Source organism: Meles meles, chromosome 1, assembly GCF_922984935.1.
Source record: "Meles meles chromosome 1, mMelMel3.1 paternal haplotype, whole genome shotgun sequence".
Classification (NCBI taxonomy): Eukaryota; Metazoa; Chordata; class Mammalia; order Carnivora; family Mustelidae; genus Meles; species Meles meles.
This window is the reverse complement of record NC_060066.1, coordinates 95491249-95510379: the sequence shown is the minus strand read 5'-3', so window position 1 is coordinate 95510379 and position 19131 is coordinate 95491249. Positions and strand designations below refer to the sequence as shown.

At 39.0% G+C, this 19131-nt stretch overlaps 1 protein-coding gene across 1 annotated transcript; it reads left to right on the top strand.

The window, feature by feature from the left end:
* The first annotated feature begins 5405 nt into the window (after window positions 1-5405).
* On the top strand, window positions 5406-8106 carry LOC123940014 (heat shock protein HSP 90-alpha-like). Its single transcript, XM_046002303.1, is given in 3 exon segments — window positions 5406-5603; window positions 5605-6980; window positions 6983-8106. Coding segments are annotated over 3 exon segments (2244 nt in total). The 5' UTR covers window positions 5406-5442; the 3' UTR covers window positions 7690-8106.
* Window positions 8107-19131: the final 11025 nt, after the last annotated feature.

Here is a 19131-nt window from a genome sequence, read left to right as displayed (position 1 = left end):
GGGCCGGCTTCAGGTTCCCTAGGCGACAGGATCTTTGTGTCAGCAGATAACAGAATCAGTCAGAAGAGAAATATTAAATGCCATCATTGAAAGTATCTTTTAAATTTAAAAAGGAACGCTCACAAATGAGTCTTTGTGGCAGAAACAAATGAAAATTATTAAAATAAAATAGCTTTACCCTCACACAGAATAAAACTTAAGCTGACAGCTATGTTTTGAGAGACTTTTCTATTTGATTTTTGGTGACTTAATGGAATTAAGTCATGATTTCAGTCACAACAGTGTATAGAAAAGATAATTAGAAGAGATAAATACACAGACAATTGGAAGAGTGAGAAAGTGTGGTGGAGTAAAATGTCCATTCGATGGAACAGAGAATTAGAAATACAGTAAGGCCATTTTTTGTTACTACCAATTGAATGTGCACATCACATCCTTCATTGGAATAAGGCAAGTCAGAAAAGTTTCGGGTCCCCACCTCAGAGAATGCTGACATGGAAGTCTCCCGATTTATTCCTTGACCAGCTGTATGTCCACATCTCTCCAGGTAACAAATGATTTACCTATGTAAGTAAATACACCATTGAGGTAAAGGTAATAAAAAGTTATGACAAGGAGGCACCTGGATGGCCCAGTCAGTTAAGTGTCTGTCTTCGGCTCCAGTCATGATCCCAGGGTCCTGGGATAGAGCTCTGCATCAGGTTCCCTGCATAGTGGGGAGTCTGCTTCTCCCTTTCCTTCTGTCTGCTGCTCACCCTTTATAAGTTAATGACAGGAAGGGACACTGGGCTCCTGTTCAGTTTTCCTCTCAGTGTCTGTACATGTGAGAAGCCCAAAGAACTCAGGAACTAGGTTGGCCATTGACCTTGAAACTGTAAAATTCCACATATAACAAATGTCATTAATGGCTTGTGTTTGCAAGTGCATTTCTGATAAGTTCAGGAACATCTCAGACCTCAGTGGATCCTGGATTTAACTTCTGGGAGGCAGAACTGAGATGTAATTATGAAGAAAAGAACTTAATTAATCACACTGCACCCTTTCTGCAGTGATCATACAGATGGAAGGAAACTAGTTGGATATAAACTAACCCCAAGATTCCATTCAAGAACCCCATGGGGAGAAGATGCTCTCTCTGGTCAGCATGGACATCCTAAATTGATCATCTCTAGGAGCATTGTAGGCTGTGGAAACCAGAGGCCATTCCACCTTGGAACCAGGTAACCACCAAAAACAGGACTTGCAGTTTGCCTTCTCCTGTACTCATCAGATCAGAAAAAACATCCATTTCCTTTCATAATAACATTTCTCTTTGCAAAATCATGCATTACATTCTGGCGAGTTTTATTAGTATGAATTAGCACCTCTGAGTCAGTTCATTGCTGAAATATTGACAAACCAAATTTTTCACCCTGTAGTGTGAGGGGCCAAACTTTGGGCAAGGTTGATCTCACTCACTTAGAAGCTGTCTTAGTGGTCCTGATGGAGCTAGAGGCACCCTAGGTACCCCTGTCCAATGAAAGAGCTGCTAGGTTCTCTGTCAGATTCCAGGGGCAGCTGGTCTTAAACTTAGACAGAGAACTGCGAGTAAAGATGTAAAGAGGAAGTTCTAGTTTTGTACTAGAATGCATCACTTTAGTAATTTGTTGGTTTTGATTTTGATTGCTTTCTAAATTTTGGTTTTACAATTTCCATTTTTATAACCCAAAATTACTACAGATTAATTTATTTTGACATAATACTCTTTTCCCTTCATCTAAAATGTTTATTACTTTTTTGCCTAGTGGATTAAAAACATCCAGATTATAGATTTTAGTCTTAGGACAATAGACTGCCTCCCTATGAAAATGTTCTCATCTGGGGACTCTGGGTGGCTCAGTCAAGTTAAGCATCTGCCTTCAGCTCAGGTCATTTAGCAGGGAGTCTGCTTCTCCCTCTCCTTCTGCTCCTACTTGTGCTCTCTCTCTCTTTCTCCATCAAATAAAGAAATAAAATCTTAATTTTTTTAAAGTCCTCATCTGTGTGATAAAGTAATTCTTATTAAGTAGTATTCTGTTTAGAGTATCAGCTCCAACTTTGTCAATTCTATCTCCTTATAGTTTAACTAGATTCCTCTAGATAGTTCTACATTTAAAGGACAGATGAGTGGTACTCATGCCTTCTAATATGTCCTAAATAATTAGATTACCAATGTTTCTTGCTAATGTACTCAAAGCTTTATCAAACCAATAAAGATGAAAGGCCTACGGAATTAAGGAGCAAGATTCCAAGCTTTGTTCACCAGATTCCAGAGACTATCAATGATGAGGTCAAGGCCAAAGTGGAGACAGATTTATGAGGAGTCAGAAAAGGATGGAAATATTTGAGTGCCTCTCCTTTGTTGAGTTGTGTTTTTGGACCAATGCCTGTAATTTTTTTCTCTTAGTAACTGTAGCTTGAACTGGTACCTGAAGGATGTGGGTGATGAATGTAATTTCCACATTAAGAGACATACAAACTCCCAAATATTTCCTGTATCTGCACCACCTCTTCCTGTGGTCTGGGCTCAGGGACAAAATTCACTACCCACTGTTCCACTGGGTCTGTGGAAAAGGGATAATGAGGGCCCTGTGTAAAAAGGCACACGATAGCAAAAATAGGTTCATAAACAATTAGCTGTTTATTCAGTCAGTCGACTGTTCAGTCATTCAGTTGGCCTTTTGATTAGTAAATTTAAAAAAAATCCTCTGAAAAGTACTGAATCATAGCTAAATTCAGTGAACAATATTGGATTTGGAGTAAATTACCTCTAAAAAGCCTCTAGTTCACAATTAATTTAAAAAGCAAGTCAAGTTTTAAATGTAAATCATGGAACAGAATGCCTGACACCAATTAGTCCTTTAATAAATGTTAGCTCTTATTATCACCCACAGGATGCATATATTCACAACTATGATTAATTTCATCCGTCATCACTGCCACCTTAGTTTCAGCAACTACGAGTGTCCTCTGTGGCTTAGAATCTTGCCCTGGACTGTTCCTCTCTTTTCTCACTAGAGATTCACTCCCTCCGTCTCTATTCCAGACCTTACTTCACATGGGTTTCTGCAAGAGGCATTATTTTTCATGCAGTCAATTCACTGTTATTCATTCATTACTCAGTATGCACCTACTATGTGCTAGGCTCCGTGCAGGGCTCTATGCCTGTCTCGAGGTTCACCAAGGGTAACCTGCCCTTCAGATAGTGTTTCCCAAAGTCATTATCATCATTGCTATCATCATTATAGCTTAAATACAACAGCAGAATTCCTGAATGGTATGACATATCAAATCTATTAGCAGATAGGTAGAATTTTCTTCCAAAACATTTTCTGTGATTACAGTTGTAGCAAATGATGTTTTACCAATTGGTGCATAATCACACAAAAAAAGTAATGGGAAAAGCAAGTGCTATTTTATACTGAAGTTAAAGTCAATATTAGCTAAAGTTCGCTTCCTGAGACTCTCATCAAAATAGACTTCTTCCATTAAGTTTAGACAAAATGTCAGGAAATATTACTAGCACAGGCAAAGAACAGCTAGTAGAAGCTAATTCAGAATTTGAATTTCTAAATTTGACTAGATCAGGAGTTGGTTATTATTACTGTAGAAACCATAAAAAGATATTTCAATATTCAGTAAACAAATTGGTGGATAAAAATGCTGAGAGGTAAGATGGGAATGCTTAATGCTTTGTCATTATCAGGTTCATCTTTTTCTTGTCATTGTTCAGAATTCTCCCTTCCTTTCTTAGAGAAGATAAGAAGTTCCTCGTTGGTTATGACAATCGAGGGTTCAACTCTGCAAGTAATAGAATGGGGCAATGTGTAGAAGCATCACTATCCGTGGGACCTTACCCTCTTTTAGAACTCTGTCCCTGGATATACACTACTGTGGGAATGGCACAAGCAAGGGTGGGATGCACAGACATTCAAATAAGTAAAACTGTGTATTTTGAGTATTTAGTTTCTTCAAAACATTTCATAGTAATCCCAAGCTAGGCCTACCTAGCACTGCTGCTTAGGGGCAGTGTGTCACAGCAGAGAACCTGAAAGATCCTGATGGAATTTTAGATTGACAATGTACGGACACTTCTTGTTCTCCTTCTAAACACGATTCTTCACTAATGATGCTCTTAAACCTTGATGGCCAGAACAGAACACAGTACTACAGATGTGGTCTCTCTACTGTGTGGAATACACAGGCTTTGAAGTCAAACAGAATCTAGTTTCTAAGCCAGGCTTCGTTGTTAATAGTGGAGTGACTTTGGTCAACTGTGGTATTTGAGCCTTAGTTTCCTTATCTGTTAAAAAAAAAAAAAAAGGCAATAAATGCTATAATATATTACTGTAAAAATACGTAGTGTATTGACACATTAAGTGTATATGCCAGCTTAAAAAAAATTATAGATCTTTTTCTGTTGTCTACGCTTTTGTTTAAATTACTCACTTATCTACTGAATGACGCAGGAAAAATACCAACGACTTATCTACTGAATGACGCAGGACCAAATACAGGTTAACACTGAATAACCAGTCAGCATTTTAAGTTGTTCATTTACTACAATTCCAACCTGACTTTATTTTTCAGCTACCTTACCCATATAGATAATATGATAAATGAAGAAATCGTCTTTAAGAACTTAAGCTCTTGAGTCAGACAGGGCAGGTTCAAATCCCAGGTCTCGCCAGCTGCGAGATGCTGGCCACGGTGCTTAAATGGCCCCAGCCTCATCTTCCTCATGTCTGAGACAGGCATCTCAGTAGTATCAACATGGGACCTACTAAATATCTGGTAAGTATCAGCTATTATTCATAAGTACCTTTCAATATTAAAATATCCTTAGTCTATACCATATTGCATGTCTATAGTTAATTTGGCATGAATGCTGTCTCCTAGACTTCATATTCTTTTCAAAAATGGTCATGAGTTATTTACATGTCCCAGCAACTTCATTACCACAGCCTAGCCTACCCTTCAGTAATACAACAACACAAATCAGTTTATTAATCTCCTCCCAGGCTCTGTTGTCCTCTTGTTATAATTCTACCCATACTGAAGCCTAGCTCGCAATCTTTCCTGATGACATTCTTCCCAGTCTGCGTTTCCAGAGCATTTCACAGCATCTACACGTTCCCCAATACCTATCATTGCCGTGCACTATCCTCATTTGGGTAAAGGACTCATTGCAACCTCTAAATTAGAACATAGGGTCATGGAAATAGAAACTGCCATTTGTTTTAATACCTCCATCATGCCCTGCATATCACTTGTGGAGTAACTGAAGAAATAAATGAATCCATGTTCTAGAATTTTGTTTGCTTATCTCAATTAGGTTAACTGATTTAAAATTTTTGATTTCTTGAGTTGCTCCTGCGTCCTGGTGCTGCGTCCTCTCTGAGCCCATGCGGTCTTTTAGCCAAGATGCCTGAGGAAACCCAGACCCAAGACCAGCGGATGGAGGAGGAGGAGGTGGAGACGTTCGCCTTCCAGGCGGAGATCGTGCAGTTGATGTCGCTGATCATCAACACCTTCTACTCGAACAAGGAGATCTTCCTCCGGGAGCTGATCTCCAACTCCTCCGACGCTCGACAAAATCCGATACAAGAGCCTGACCGACCCCAGCAAGCTCAACTCGGGGAAGGAGCTGCACATTAACCTCATCCCGAACAAGCAGGACCGGACCCTCACCATTGTCGATACCGGGATCGGCATGACCAAGGCCGACCTGATCAACAACCTGGGCACCATCGCCAAGTCGGGAACCAAAGCGTTCATGGAAGCTCTGCAGGCGGGCGCAGATATTTCTATGATTGGCCAGTTCGGGGTCGGGTTCTATTCAGCTTACTTGGTGGCCGAGAAGGTGATGGTGATCACCAAGCACAACGACGACGAGCAGTACGCCTGGGAGTCCTCCGCAAGGGGCTCTTTCACGGTCCGCACCGACACAGGCGAACCTATGGGTCGGGGAACGAAGGTGATTCTGCACCTGAAGGAAGACCAGACTGAGTACCTGGAGGAGAGGAGGATAAATGAGATCATGAAGAAGCACTCCCAGTTCATCGGCTACCCCATCACTCTGTTCATGAAGAAGGAACGTGATAAAGAGGTGAGCTATGATGAGGCTGAAGAAAAGGAAGAGAAAAAGAAGGAAAAAGAAAAGGAAGAGAAGGAGTCTGATGACAAACCTGAGATAGAAGATGTCGGTTCTGATGAGGAAGAGGAGAAGAAGGATGGTGACAAGAAGAAGAAAAAGATGATCAAGGAAGAGTACATTGATCAGGAAGAACTGAACAAGACAAAGCCTATTTGGACCAGAAACCCTGACGATATTACCAACGAAGAGTATGGACAGTTCTACAAGAGTTTGACCAGTGACTGGGAAGATCACTTGGCAGTGAAGCATTTCTCAGTGGAAGGACAGTTGGAGTTCTGAGCTCTTCTCTTTGTCCCAAGACGTGCTCCCTTTGACCTCTTCGAGAACAGAAAGAAAAAGAACATTAAGTTGTATGTTCGCAGAGTTTTCATCATGGATAACTGTGAGGAGCTCATCCCGGAGTATCTGAATTTCATCAGAGGTGTGGTGGATTCTGAGGATCTTCCTCTAAATATTTCCCATGAGATGCTGCAGCAAAGCAAAATTTTAAAGGTTATCAGAAAGAACTTGCTCAAAAAGTGCTTAGAACTCTTCACTGAACTGGCCGAAGACAAAGAGAACTACAAAAAGTTTTATGAGCAGTTCTCCAAAAACATCAAGCTGGGAATCCACGAGGACTCTCAGAATCGGAAGAAGCTCTCAGAGCTGTTGCACTATTACATGTCCGCCTCTGGAGACGCGATGGTCTCTCTCAAGGACTACTGCACCAGGATGAAGGAGAACCAGAAACACATCTATTACATCACAGGTGAGACCAAGGAACAGGTAGCGAACTCGGCCTTCGTGGAGTGTCTTCGGAAGCATGGCTGGAAGTGGTCTACATGATCAAGCCCATTGACGAGTACTGCGTCCAGCAGCTGAAGGAGTTTGAGGGGAAGATGCTGGTGTCTGTGACCAAAGAGGGCTTGGAACTTCCAGAAGATGAAGAAGAGAATAAGAAACAGGAAGAGAAAAAAACAAAGTTTGAAAACCTGTGCAAGATCATGAAGGACATCTTAGAGAAAAAAGTAGAAAAGGTGGTCGTGTCAAACCGATTGGTGACCTCCCTGTGTGGCATTGTGACCAGCACGTATGGCTGGACGGCAAACATGGAAAGGATCATGAAGGCCCAGGCCTTGAGAGACAACTCCACCATGGGCTACATGGCCGCGAAGAAGCACCTGGAGATCAACCCCGACCACTCCATCATCGAGACCTTGCAGCAGAAGGCCGAGGCCGACAAGAACGACAAGTCTGTGAAAGACCTGGTCATCCTGCTCTACGAGACGGCGCTCCTGTCCTCCGGCTTCAGTCTGGAAGATCCGCAGACGCATGCCAACAGGATCTACAGGATGATCAAGCTCGGTCTCGGTATTGACGAAGATGACCCCACCGCTGACGACAGCAATGTGGCTGTGAGCGAGGAGATGCCGCCCCTGGAAGGTGACGACGACACATCGCGCATGGAAGAGGTTGATAGGTGCCGCCAGAATGACTTGTACATGTGTTCGATACTTTATCTCCATTCCCTCTGATGATATATTTTCAAGGATGTTTTTCTTTATTTTTGTTAACATTTTAAGATTCTGTATGGCATGACAATAACTACTTAAGGGGAAGATAAGATTCCTTTCTGTTCGAGTGTGATACTGTGATGTATAGGAACTAAAGCCCAGCTAGTTTTCCCCTAGTGCCACACCGGCTCGTTGTAACTGGACAAGGTGACCTTTGTTGTGAGGTATGCGTAGCCTAACGTTAACTGTGGTCTAAAGTGTTTAGCTACCAAGCGGATTCCTTAGTAAGACCAAATTTGTCTGTCACTGAAGTGTTCCGAGCTATACCTTGATGTTTTAAAGAGAAATGTTGGTTAAAACCACTCTCACCCTCTAGGATCTACTTTTTAAATCTTCTGTCCCCTGTAGTTACCAGCTGCATGTACCAGGCCTCTAGAAACTAGTAGTTAAACCAACCGGATGGGAGTGACCGTGGATAGGGCTTGTTGTCCACAGAGGAGCGTTGTTTAGAGTAGCGGCAGTCTCGGCCTACTTCGGCGCGTTGTAGAACTGTCGGAGGAGTAACTCCACAGGTTCCGTGAGTGGAAATGTAGTGCTCAAGTCACATTCTACTTTAAAAGGTTGTAACAAATACAAACAAATTTAAAAAAAATTTTTTTTTTTTATCTCTTGTCTTTCTTAGCATTTTCCTAAAGTTTCAACTCATTCTGGATTACCTACTTCAGGCTATTTTACAAGTCCATTTTTATGTCACATTTTGGGTTTCATTTTTTTCTTTTCACTTTTGGTTATGTGATTTTACTTCTGTATATGTATTTTAAATCTGAGGTCATTTGAGAGTTTCCTGTGCAACTGAATGTGAATTTCTTTGGCTTCCTATACCTTTTTTTCACAACTGGAAACATTTATGATTGTATAGTTTCTTTTCAGAACTTTACATTCCTCTTAGATGATGTTTTCTGTTGAGTCTATTCCTAAGAAGGATTTGGGACCTGTTATTGTCTGTGCTCTTTAAGAGAAAGCAGTCAGGTCAGACACAAGTTGGACATCACCATGTTTTACTCCCTAGCAGAGAAGTCTTCCTTCTTAGGGAAAGAGGCCTCTGGGTAAAACGTAAGAGGCTAAGAACTGAGGGTCATTTGTGAGGATATGTGTTACTTGTTCTGAGCTTCCCAGGATTTCTGGCCAAGAGAAGATTCCACACCACAGGAAGCTGGAAAGCAGGAATGACTCTCCCAGAATCTTGCTATGGCCTTGTGCTCATTGTCTACTTCTCTAGCCCATCCACCCCATACATTATTCTCCTTGTCAGTCTTCTGTTGAAACTCCCTTATCTCTTCAATTTTGTGTCTTGTCTGTCTGTCTCTCCTCTATTTGCCTTTTCTGTCCATCTCTGTCTCTGCATCTGTCCCTTTCTCTCTCAGCTCTTTAATATCCGTACTTTAATGTCCACATTCCTTTAAATAATGTTTTTCTTACCTCTTTTTGCTCTTACATTTCCTTTCAAAGTCTCTAGCCATGGAATCATTCCAGTCTTTTTATGAACTTCCGAAAAATCTGTTTTCCTAAAGTCTAGAATGCACATCTGACTATGCCCACTGTTTCCTTTCCTTTCCATTATAAATTCCAAGGTGACTTGATTTCTCCCAAGGTTCATATAACTTTTACTTCAACAGTAAGCTCTTTCTTGTTACTTAGAATCAAATATAAAATAACAATTTTCCTTGCTACTTCCTCTACCCGCTACAAGATGAAATTGTCAATAAAGAATGTCAGATATTCTACTTTCCACAGAATGTTTCCAGAGTTGAATCCCCTTCTCACTGCTATTTTTTGCCTTTGAGATGATCTACATTTTCAAACAAGATCCATGCCGTATATCTTCTACCTGCCAGGAAGTCTGTCCTACATATCACAATATTGTTGTCTGTTTCTCTCCCTTTTGTCCTCACCTGAATGTTTTCTACCATTCCTTAAGCTTATGGTATTTTGTAAATTATGTGTATCTTTGGAGAAACACGATCATCATTCTTTTGGAGCTATCTCTCTTTTTTTTTTAAGATTTTATTTATTTATTTGCAAGAGAGACAGTAAGAGAGAGCATGAGGGGGAGAGAAGGTCAGAGGGAGAAGCAGACTCCCCGTGGAGCTGGGAGCCCAATGTGGGACTCGATCCTGGGACTCGATCCCGGGACTCCAAGACCATGATCTGAGCCGAAGGCAGTTGCTCAACCAACCCAGCCACCCAGGTGCACTGGAGCTATCTCCTTTGAGCAAAATTCACCCGTTAGTAGTCTTATTTTGGTCATCAATTTCATGCTATCCATAGTTGGAGATACTTAATTTCTGGATTGTAAACTACTTGAGGTCAGAAATCATATGATATTCATCTTTGGATTTTCAGAGCCTAAAATTGACCTGAAACATACCCAATGTGAATTCATTAAACTGACCTGATGTTTGTTTTAAAACTACAAGTTTAACTGACTCTCCCCGATACACTGTGCACAGACATATAAACACTTGAGATCTTAAGTGGCTTCTGCATCGTTCAGTTTTTCCGGAAGATAACCTAATATTTCTTTCATAAGTTCTTTCTGTTATTTTTCATGGTACATAACATGAGAATTTTGTTGGCATTTTCCTCCCTAACTTCAAACTCTAACTTGAAGAGGTTTTGAGCAGCAGCCACTGATAGGAGATTATTATTGAGAAGCATCAATGCACCCAAAACTACATTAAGTGTTCTGTGAATATCAATGTTAATCTTTACAACAACCTTACCAAACAGCTATTAGTAAATTAATTATATATATATACATACACACAAACACACACATATATATGTGTGTGTGTGTGTGTGTAGACATTGAGACTCAGGTTAAATGACATACTCCTGCCAACATAGCTATCAAGTAAAAAAGTAAAAGAATTTTACTTTTTAGGATTAGATCTGAGTAGTACCAAAGCGGTATTTCTTCTTCTAGTACCATCCGTTCCACCTGGCTGATTGGTCAGATGTTCAGCATTATTTTAGGGCACTTTCAGGTGTCATAACCAGCTTTGCTTGATTATGCAGGTGAACAAAACTAGAATGAACTCCAGCTCTTGGTTCTGCAAGGGAATATTTCCATTGTGATTAAAGGTATGGTAACTCTTAAAATACTATACTATTTTAGGAAAACCATGGCTGGCAACAGTGGCACCATGGTGGCTTCAAGAACAGAATGCATAGTTTTACCCTTTATCTTTGCCATGGCAGACAGAGGAATAATATAAAAAAGCAGGAGGCAGCTCACCCATCCTCTTCCATGACCCCAGCAAGAGGGTAGGAGAGAATGATTCATTCCTCTCTTTACTAGTTTGATCTCGCCTGAACTATAACTGCAGGCTGTTGGCCTCAAGAATAGTCTCGGACCATGGTTCAAACATGCAAGAAAGACACATTTTATTTTGATATAATTCAACCTAATTATTATTTTGACCTCCTAATCTGCTTGTGTGACAAAAACTGAATTGTAGTTATTTTAAGTATTCTGATCTCACTTCTACCCTTTTCTTGGGGTTGTGTCTAAGTGTCTGGGACATCAAGAGTACTGAGGTTGGGCTTGGATGGCAGTGTGGTCTATCTCTTCCTCCTAGTCTTTTGACTACATCAGCCTCTTGGGACCCATTTGTCCCTCATCTGGTCCTTTGTCATCAGTCCACATCAGTGATAGCACAAATGCAGCTGTCAACCACTTTTATCCAACTAACATTCATTGAGTCCTATCGCATACAAGGCATAGTACGGACTCAGCCCTTCACATATGGATATAAATGAGACAGATAGGGCAGAGGAAAGCTGCCTTCTCCCCACTGCATGCCCGAACCATGGGTAGGGAGGAGCACTGGGGACAAAGACCAATGTTGCTATAAGAATGCGAGTGAGGAAGAGAGGGGCCCAGGCTGAGTCTGACATATATAGGGTCAGAACAGGTAGACCATGGAAAGTTTACCATCTTTACCCTAAAGATAATGGAAGCCACCAAATGGTTTTGAGCCTAGACTAGTATGTTCTGATTTTGATTGCTAAAAATAATCACTCCGGCTTCATGCATAGCCATTTGTCAGAAGATGAAGATCGGTCAGGAGGTCATGACAATTATTTCTGTGATGGTCTGTGAAAGAGATTGGAGAAAGTTGCAGATTCTTCAGGATGAAGTATGCAGACGGAATTGATGGAGGTATAGTAGGTGGACAAGGGATGTGGAGAAGTCTCCTTGGGAATCACGCTTTTGTTATGTGCTTTGTTTTCTGTCAGTCCTGCCCAGGGCTGCATATAAGGAAGCAAACAAGTACAGGAAGTTAGTGGCTTACAGTCTAGGAAGAAATATGACATCTGTTAAAAACAACAGACAACATTTATTGACATTTAATATGTTCTAAGAGCTTTGCCTATGTCATTTTATTCTTAAATGATCCAAAAATGATGACACTAGGTTAATAATACTCATTTTGTAAATAAAGAAGAGACAAAAGGAAGTAGGGTAATCCATGCAGGTCTCACTTCAGAATTTAGACACTTCAATCATCATGACTTAAGTATGTTCAGATCGGGGCAAAATGTAAAAGGAAAGAGTTAAGTCCAGCCTGAACAAAGGGCTGAGAAGCAGTGAGAAAACCCTTCACAAGATAAGCAACCTTGGAGCCTTCTCTTGAAAGATAAGGCGTGGGTATTCCACAGGCAAGAACAATGACATCTGAGCTAAGTAAATTACCGCATTAGTTCACAAAACTATTGGTTTAAGCAATGTTTTTGAACAATACAACTGGAACAAATGAAGGGCAAAGTGCTAGGAGACAGAGACTCACAATTTAATTTACCTCTGATTGTTATGTATGTTTGGGTGAGTCACAGAGTTCTCAGTAAGTGAAAAGTTCTTGAGGATTAATGAAGCTGACTACGGTAACAATGAGTCAGGAGCTAGATGCCTAAATAATCTCCTTCATTATATTTAAATAATATCAGAGGAAAGAGAAGAAGAGGGAAAATATTTAGATAAATGTCACTTTTGAGATAATAACCATCACATTGCGTTTTATTAATTTACCATTCTAAGGACTGGAAAAGTCCAGAAGAGTAAGGAACAGTTTTCAAATTCACTGCATTAGACCATATTCATTTACTGTCTCCTGAACATTAGCAGGCATTAGCTTTGGCTCTATTGAGCCCAATGAACATTGTAGTACCATTTGGACAGGATTCAATTATTTATTAAGTTCCAAAATTTCTCCCCTGACAATGCGAACAGCATGTAATGATGTGGAATCGAGGTGCACATAAGAAGTTAATTTAAAGGAATGAAAGACTGATTCAATCTGCCTTCCTCCCCCACTGGTGATCCTATCATCCTTTTCCCAACACTGCAGTTTTAAGAAAGACTTTTCTAGTCTTTCCTCCCATTCCCTCCAAATCCACTGCAGTCTAGTTCTGAACACACTCCCGTTATCTGTTATTGAAGGATGCCGGAAACTTGCAAAGCAGCCGGTAGAAGGACCTCTCTCAGTCAAGCTCATTAGGTTTCACACTGGACTTCTTCTACACATTATCCCTGAGCTTCCTGTCTCCTCAGACTCAACTCAGCTCCTCAGGAGGTCATCCTTGATCTTCCCTCCTAAGCAGCCCTGTGGCTCTGTCTCCAGGACTTTGTATCATGGCTTTCATTGACCTTGGGCATATTGGGCTTTGTGGCCCCTTCCTCCATAAAAACTTATTTAAAAATTGTATTTTACAACTGCATTGATATAAAGATAAATATATAGTAAATATTATCTTTAACCTAAAGTTTGTGTTTTTCTTCTGACTTACAAAATAAATGAAAGTACCAGGTGGTCAGTGCCATGATGTCAGGGAATCTGCTACTACCCTTAGAAGAATGTCTGATTTAGATTTAGGCTTTTTTCAAAATTTTTAGAATTTTTTTAAATTTTAAATTGTAGTCTTAATAAATTCTTACTAGATGGATCAAAGTCATTCATCCCTTGAGTGACTTTCTCCTTCTTTTTGAGCTTCTTCTGTTGACTTCTGGGACTACTCTTATTCAGTCTTTTCTTTTTCTTCCTGTTTGTCTCTTCTTCCTCCAATGTTCCTTTAACTTTAGGTCTTGATTTCTCTGGAGAGTTCCAGACTTATATTTTTGCTAGCTATTTTCATATGATTCACTCCACAGTACCATCCTCTAAATACATAAAACAAACCCACCAGCTTCTCTGGCTCTCCTTAGTGTTATTATTACTGTTATCATCATTGTTATCATTATTCCTATTCCTGACATCTCCATAATAGTAATGCCATCATTGTCTTTTGAGTTTCTCATGCCTGGTTGATGGAAGTCATCTTCAGATTCCCTTCTACTTTATAGAAGGTCCAGTTTGTGCCCAGATTTTGCTAATCCTGTCCTTTACCATTTCAAGCACATCTGCTTCACCTTCACGTTGACACTGTCTTTGCTCTAGACTTGCAGTAAAGCTTATTGGTACAAGCACACTGGCCTCCCAACCAGTCTCTGGGTCTCTTGTCTTTCCCTTCCCTGCTCTAATAGTCACACTTCTTCCTAGAAAATCAACTTGGTTAAAATATTTGGTTGATGCCCATTGCATACAAAGTGAATTCTAAACCCCATAATTCAATATTTAGTGTCTTGTCTCCAACTTATTTCCACCAAACAGACCCTATGGTCCTGTTATACCATGCTACTTCATAGTTCCTAAAAATGGATACTATCATTTTCTGCATTCTTTTTTCAAACTATTCTTCCCGCCCAAAATGGTACCCCGCTCCCCCAATGTATGTGCATCTATCTGAACGCTCCACGAAAGCACAGAACACTAGAAGGTAGCAGTTAGATCTTAATTCTGTGCCCCTCCCTAGTACTAACAGAGGGCTTTGTCCAGAGGAGGAAATTAATAGATGTTTATTCAGTTAAAATGAAAAAAAAGAAAATAAACATAAAAGAGCATTAGTTCCTACCACGGTATCATATTTTATGTCAAAAGATGACAATTTTAACTTTTTAAAAAATAGTAAAGAAACAACCAAACAGCAGAAGTCAATGCAGGTAAATCTACTTACACCACTATCATTCTGTATCAGTATAATCCAAACTGTACAACCATTTAGCATGACAAACTCAGGCAAAGCTAATTTCAACATGGATGAATATTTCCATTTCAGAGTTTTAATCTAATCAACCTGAGTAAATTAATCAGAAACCTCTGCCTTGTCTCAAGAAATGCCTCAATCACTAAACCAACCTTAATAAGACAAGAAACTAATTATATTATACCTCTAATAAAAGACAAGGAAAGGTTAGGGTACAGGAGGAATAATGGGCTTTCGTGTAAGAAACACAGATAATGTGAAATAATTCGACTATCTAGGGATTTGGTGATGAACTTGATAATAAAAGTTAGGACACATTCCTCTTCTTGTTAAACCTGAAGCTTTCTTATTTTATAAAGAAAACAAAAATGAGGTTTTTTTGTGAAAAATTTGGATAACACAGGCAGGTACAACTAAGAAAATGGGAATAATAATAATAATCCCACTCCCCAGAGAAAATCATTGTTCATATTTTGTCGTAGAAATTTCTAGTCATTGTTTTGTTTTGCCCTTTGTGTGTACATGTGTGTACGTGTGTGTGTGTGCAGAGTATATTTGTGCTTGTGTGTGTTGTTTATGTGCTGTGTGTGTATGCATGTGTAAGGTCATATAGTTTTCTGTGTGTATAATGGAATTTAGAACATAATGTACATAATCTTTTTAACTTCCTTATTTTTTGACAAGATGCCATGCCAATAAATATTCTTCTGTAACATTATTTTTAACAACTGAATAATAATCCATTTCATTACTGTACTATTCTCAGAATTTTTCAGTCTTTTACAATGTGCTTTGAGAAGAATCTTCTACTTTATTCTGTGTATACACTATTATTATGTCACTTTAAGATAAATTCCTATGTGTGGTATAGCAGGACAGGAGATACAAAATATTAAGTCTTTTAAATAAAATCACTCTTCACAGATCTGATATATTAAATTATACTAACATCAGCATTCTCACAGCCTTTTTTTTTTCAAGGATTTTATTTATTTGTTTGAGAAAGAGAGCACAGTTGGGGGAGGGACAGAGAGCAAGAGAGAAGCAGGCTCACCACTGAGCAGGGAGCCAGACAGGACCCCGGGATCACGATTTGACCACTCAGGTGCCCTTTTCTCAAAATCTTATCCATAATGATAGTATCATGGTAACATGTTTTACAGATAAGACTGGGTTATTTAATATGCTTATTCATCATTTGCATTTCTTCTTTCCTGAGCTTATTTACCTATCATTTGAACATTTGTCAACTGGAAACATTTTTCTTTTGAAGGGCTCTTCATATTCTTTTTATTATGAAATATTTCAAATAAAGTATAAAGACTAATATAAAACACATTTAAACCTACCTCTAGCTTTATTAAGTCTCAAGAATTTTCCATACTTATTTCAGTTATTTTTTTTAAGCTGTAATAAATTACGTATAAAGTGCCAGGCCGGGCACCTGGGTGGCTCAGTGGATTAAAAAGCCTCTGCCTTCAGCTCAGGTCATGATCTCAGGGTCCTGGGATCCAGGCCAGCATCCAGCTCTCTGCTCAGCAGGGAGCCTGCTTTCTCCTCTCTCTCTGCCTGCCTCTCTGCCTACTTGCAATCTCTCTGTCAAATAAATAAGATCTTTAAAACAAACAAACAAACAAACAACAAAAAAAAAAAACAAAGAAAAACTTCCCAAAGTGCCAGCCCTTGTTACCCTCCCCTCTGAGACAATCACCTTCTTTCCATCTGAAGGGAGTCCCATTACTTTCTTTGTTTCCGTGTGTGCACTTTTGATATTATTGTAGTTGTAAGTATTTGTAGACTTATAAATTACAAAGTTAGACTGTTAATATATATAATCACTAGTGATTTTGACTTACTGTTGTGGAGTTTAAGATTTTGCATCCGTATTTGTTTTTTGGGGGGTTTTTGGTTTTTTGTTTTTTTTAAAGATTTTATTTATTTATTTGACAGACTGAGATCACAAGCAGACAGGGAGGCAGACAGAGAGGGAGGGGGAAGCAGCTCCCTACCGAACAAAGAGCCCGATGTGGGGGCTCGATCCCAGGACCCTGAAATCATGACCTGAACCGAAGGCAAAGGCTTAACCCACTGAGCCACCCAGGCACCCCACATCCGTATTTGTAAATGAAATTGGTTTATATCAACTTTTTCTTATGTTTCATTTTCTGGTTTTGGTATTAAGCTTATATTAACCTCATAATTAAGTTGGCTGTTTCCTCTCCTTTTTTCTATAAAATATTTTGTTTAAGAAATGGATTATTTGCTCTGCCGAGCAGAGAGCCTGCTTCCCCCTCTCTCTGTCTGCCTCTCTGCCTACTTGTGTTCTCTGTCTGTCAAATAAATAAATAAAATCTTTAAAAAAAAAAAGAAAAAAAAAGAAATGGATTATTTGTTCTTTGAAGTTTTGACAAAAATTTACCTATAATATTAAGTCTCTGTTTCATCTGTAGCTATATTCATAATATATTTGATATGATAACATTTGAAATATTATTTATTTATCTCTTTTCTCTCCTTTCCTTGATAATATTTGCTAGAAGTTCTTGCAGTTTATTTGGGATATTACCTTTTTATCTCTCCTGTATGTTACAAATATTTTTTTCCAAATTGTCTCTCAAGGATCAATTTTATTTATGGTACATATTCATGTAAGAATTTTTAAATTGATCTCTTTGTTTATATTCATTCACTTAAAAATACTTATATATCCCCTTGTACTGTTTATTTTTAAAATTTAAGCACTTAGCATACTTAGAGATTTTTTAATTTTTAGTTTATATTAGAAACTGAAGCTCTCAAACAAATCTTTTTTCTAAATATGCTGCCAGTCTTCCAACATTAATTATTAAATTTTTCACTAATCTGAAAAGCCAGTTTATTTTTTCTAAATTTTATTTATGTTTGACTCTATATCTGTTTGAATTCATAGATCTGTCCCATTGCTTTATTATTTTATACTTTATAAAATGTTTTTAAATGAAAGAAAATGGTTTCCTGCCCCATTTTCTTCTTTCTTTAGAATTACATGGTCTTTTCTTTCAGACTCACCTTAAAATCATTTATATTTTAACCAAATTTTGTTTTAGAATGTAATCCAGTCTGCATTAAGTACATTGACAAGATGGATTCCAATTACATTTTTGTAGCATTAAGTTTTCACACTAAAGAAAGCAGTATGTCTTTTTTATTCATTCTAATTTCCTCCTTCATGTCCATTAGTAAAGCTTTGTTGTTTTTTCATAAATATCATTTAAGTTCTTTGTTAAATTCATCCATATATATTTGATATTTTTCCAGCTATTGAGAATGGAATTGTTTCATTTATTTGTTTCTTTGTTTCTTTGTTTGTGTTCACCAATTTTCATATGTGTTGCAGATAGATACTTGCTTTCTTTCCAGAAAATTTTAAACCAGTTGCAAAGAACTATTGAGGTATATTCTCCTGCCTGACTAAATTACTTGAAATCCACCGGTTAGCACTGGTTGTTGAAATTCAGCCATGGCAAATTTTTCATTTTCAGGTGGTTTGTGTTGTTACTAAAAATCTCACCCAACCAGGTCTGGGGGCACCTGATGAGCTTGTCCCTTGCCTTGGAGAGGTTCCCATCCTTTTCCAGCCACTCATTTCAAACAGTTCCATATTCAGTTTTTCTCTGTTCCCAGGACTGTGCCAAATGATTTCACTTGCCTTATCTCACCTTCTCCCAACAATAATCCTGTTGTTGCAGGACCACAGGATTCTAGTCTCACGGAGTGAAGGAATGAATCTCCCAGACACAAAAGTGTGAAATGGAGTAAAAGTTTAACTGAAGGTAGGAGCAGAAAGCTAGAGTGAGAGGGCTCCCAAATGAAGTGCCACTGCCGGTTTTTAGGACAGGTCTTTCATTTGAAAACTTGACCCCAGAGCTTGTGGCCTTGAGAGTCTTGTGTCATTTTTGGTTTGAGCAAGAATGATTGATAACACCCTCATGACTTATTTCTTTGAGGTTTGATCATTTTCTGTGATTACATTGTAGCTGTCAAAGAAAAGTATTCCCCAACATCCCCTACCAGGTGGTCTGGTCTAGACTCTCATCTCTGGTTCACTCCAGCTAATGCTTCAGCCTTCCAGAAATAGTCTCAGAGCTTAGTCAGAGTCCCCTATCTCTCCCTGCTTATACCTTAACCCTTTCCTTATTCACTGTGAGGCTAGAAACATTTTTATCTCTCTGAGGAGACCAATTTGTGGGTTACCGTGTTATATCAGGATCAGGCTGATCTTCTTGTCACATAAGATGTTTTGGCAACTTCATCTGTTGCTTCAGTCAATCAGGAGGAAAT